Source organism: Sphaeroforma arctica (genome assembly GCF_001186125.1).
Source record: "Sphaeroforma arctica JP610 unplaced genomic scaffold supercont1.1211, whole genome shotgun sequence".
Classification (NCBI taxonomy): domain Eukaryota; class Ichthyosporea; order Ichthyophonida; genus Sphaeroforma; species Sphaeroforma arctica.
Window position 1 is genome coordinate 12241 of NW_014039347.1, and position 2721 is coordinate 14961.

A 2721-nucleotide genomic window follows, 5' to 3' on the forward strand; every position below is an offset into this window, starting at 1 on the left:
TGTGTGTGTGTGTGTGTGGGTGGGTGGGTTGGTTGGGTGTGTGGGTTGGTGGGTGGGTGTATGTGTGTGTGTGTGTACACGTTTGTGTGTGTACACGTTGTGTGTGTACACGTTTGTGTGTGTTTGTTTTTGTGCGTGCCGGTATATGTATGTGCTTGTGTTCTTGCATTTATGTGTTTGTGTAGCGTATACAACATCAGCTACATATATCAATCTATGTTTTCTATGTAAACATAATTAGTCTTTGGGTGTAGTGGGATAAGTGTACCCATTGAGAGCCTTGGACAATCGCACACCCTACAAACATTCAGAGTCTTTGTATCCTGCGTACCTCTTCGAGCGTGCCCGGTATATTTCGAAATTGTTTGCTTGTTAAGCTTGATACACGATTTAGTATCGAATCTATGGGACTCATCTGGGCGATTGAACATTCAGTATACGTATACGTTTGTATCTGAATAACTTAGCTGAACAAAGTATCAGGACATCCCTCTATATGTGTACACATTAGCCTCTCTAAAAAAAGTTATGGTAACTTTTCGGCAAACCCTAATATCAGGTTTTTAGGGGCAAACCCTGATATCTGGTTTTTGGGGGCAAACCCTGATATCTGGTTTTTGGGGGCAAACCCTGATATCTGGTTTTTGGGGGCAAACCCTGTCCTACCACTATGTACTCTACTATGTACTACTACTGTGAAATTGAAACTTAAAATTGTATGAACAGATGTACACGTAACAAATATGAAACTTGGGGACATGTTTTACAACCCTATGAAATTAGTACCATATAGTCTAAACCACCTATTGAAGTAATACTATGTACATAGACGAATGTAATACTATGTACATAGACGAATGTAATACTATGTACATAGACGAATGTAATACTATGTACATAGACGAATGTAATACTATGTACATAGACGAATGTTTACCACATAGTGTATACCACCTATTGAAGTAATACTATGTACATAGACGTATGTTTACCACATAGTGTATACCACCTATTGAAGTAATACTATGTACATAGACGTATGTTTACCACATAGTGTATACCACCTATTGAAGTAATACTATGTACATAGACGTATGTTTACCACATAGTGTATACCACCTATTGAAGTAATACTATGTACATAGACGTATGTTTACCACATAGTGTAAACCACCTGTTGAAGTAATACTACCATTTATTTACATATAGCATAAACAACCTATGAAATTAGTTTCCATGCATTGTGCAGATAGGTGTAGATCGGCTACTATCAAGTCTCTTGTGTTTACTATTATCTGTCTTTGTATTCACGCTAGCACGTGACAGTTCACACTGGTGAAGAACGTCAGTGGGCTAGCATTCTGAATCTGTCTAGTAAAGAAGTGCGGAATTAGGTATGGTCCAAATATTGATAGTGGTCCTTGTGCACTACGCACAAGTATTTTCTGGATCAAGATACTATCGATTTTAGATGAGAATGGACGCTGTTGCTATATGGACCATACTAAGTAGCTTTGCATGCTTTTATTATACAGAGACTTCAACACCTACCAACTGGTCTATGACTTATGAACGAAAATTCGACGGTTTCTGATAGCTTTGCCCTTGTGGTTCTGCGACATTAGCCCGTGCATTTGGTCGTTGTCGACCCGATTCTGTTCCGTGCAACCATATTCGCCTTTGTGTTATATCACACACATTGTGTGCATTCGGAGCCAGTCAGTTTTATGATTCCGCTTCGCTCGCTTTCTGCAGTATCCTGAGAAGGCATCGTCGTGGTAATCGGTCTAACGGAGGTCCTCGTTCTCCATGCCGAGCTGCGTTTGGTTATCCTTATTTACGAAATGAAGTGTACTGCACCTCTGTGACAGTTACTTTGTGCTCTCCCTCATATACTACTTGAAGCTCCAGATCATTGGTGATCACGTGCACACAAGGCCTAGCGCTTCAGATAGTTCCTAACCCCATCTTGCAAAAGCGGTTCAACCCCTTCAGAATTGTTTTTGTCCCGAATCCATCGACCATTGAAGCAGTCCAGGTTGCTGATATATTGCGGCATGGTTGTAAATAAATCAATATACTAGTTGTGGTTTAGACAGTCAATGAGTCTTATCTTTTAAAATGTTGATTTCGTTGGATTTTAGCGAGGCCGGCAAAGTTCTTATCCCAACCCGTCGGATTTTCGTTCACAAGGGTGTTAGCAGGAGGCTCCCCAACAGCTCAAATCGGTTCTAAACCCCGAAGCTATCAAGTACTAGAATACATGGTCCTCTGGATTAGGGTCTCGAGCGAAAATCAAGTTCCGTCCTTGCGAGGATCGGATATGTAGCGCAGACCTTCTTTAGTAATGGACCATGTATATGTATAATGACATTAACTTTGTAAAAGCGGTGACCTGTGTAATTTTTTATATCCAGCACAGGCTTTGTTATCATATTCGGTACAATTGACGCGAGTAGTTGTTATCGCGCCTGTCAGACCTGTTGCCAACAATATGTAACTTCGTCGATGAGACACCCCCTAGCAATACAATTTATTAGACGGGCCTATTTAAGGGTCATATATGAGAAGGGTACTCTGTATACCAGTACTGCACCTCTTGCACGGTGACTTAGACTTCTCCGACATGTGCTACATGATCAACTAACTCAGTGGTGAGCGCACACGCGGTCTTACTCGACAGATATCACACCACCACTACTCAAAAGCGAGTTTCACTTC

General features: G+C 41.0%; 1 protein-coding gene across 1 annotated transcript in view; it reads right to left on the bottom strand.

The window, feature by feature from the left end:
- Positions 1–451, bottom strand: part of SARC_10337 (hypothetical protein) — a gene marked incomplete at both ends in the record, with an annotated part of 2985 nt that extends 2534 nt beyond the window's left edge. Inside the window, one exon of the mRNA XM_014295625.1 lies at positions 332–451. Within this exon, the coding sequence (XP_014151100.1) occupies positions 332–451 (120 nt within the window). The remainder of the gene's footprint in view (positions 1–331) is intronic.
- Between the last annotated feature and the right edge of the window lie 2270 nt (positions 452–2721).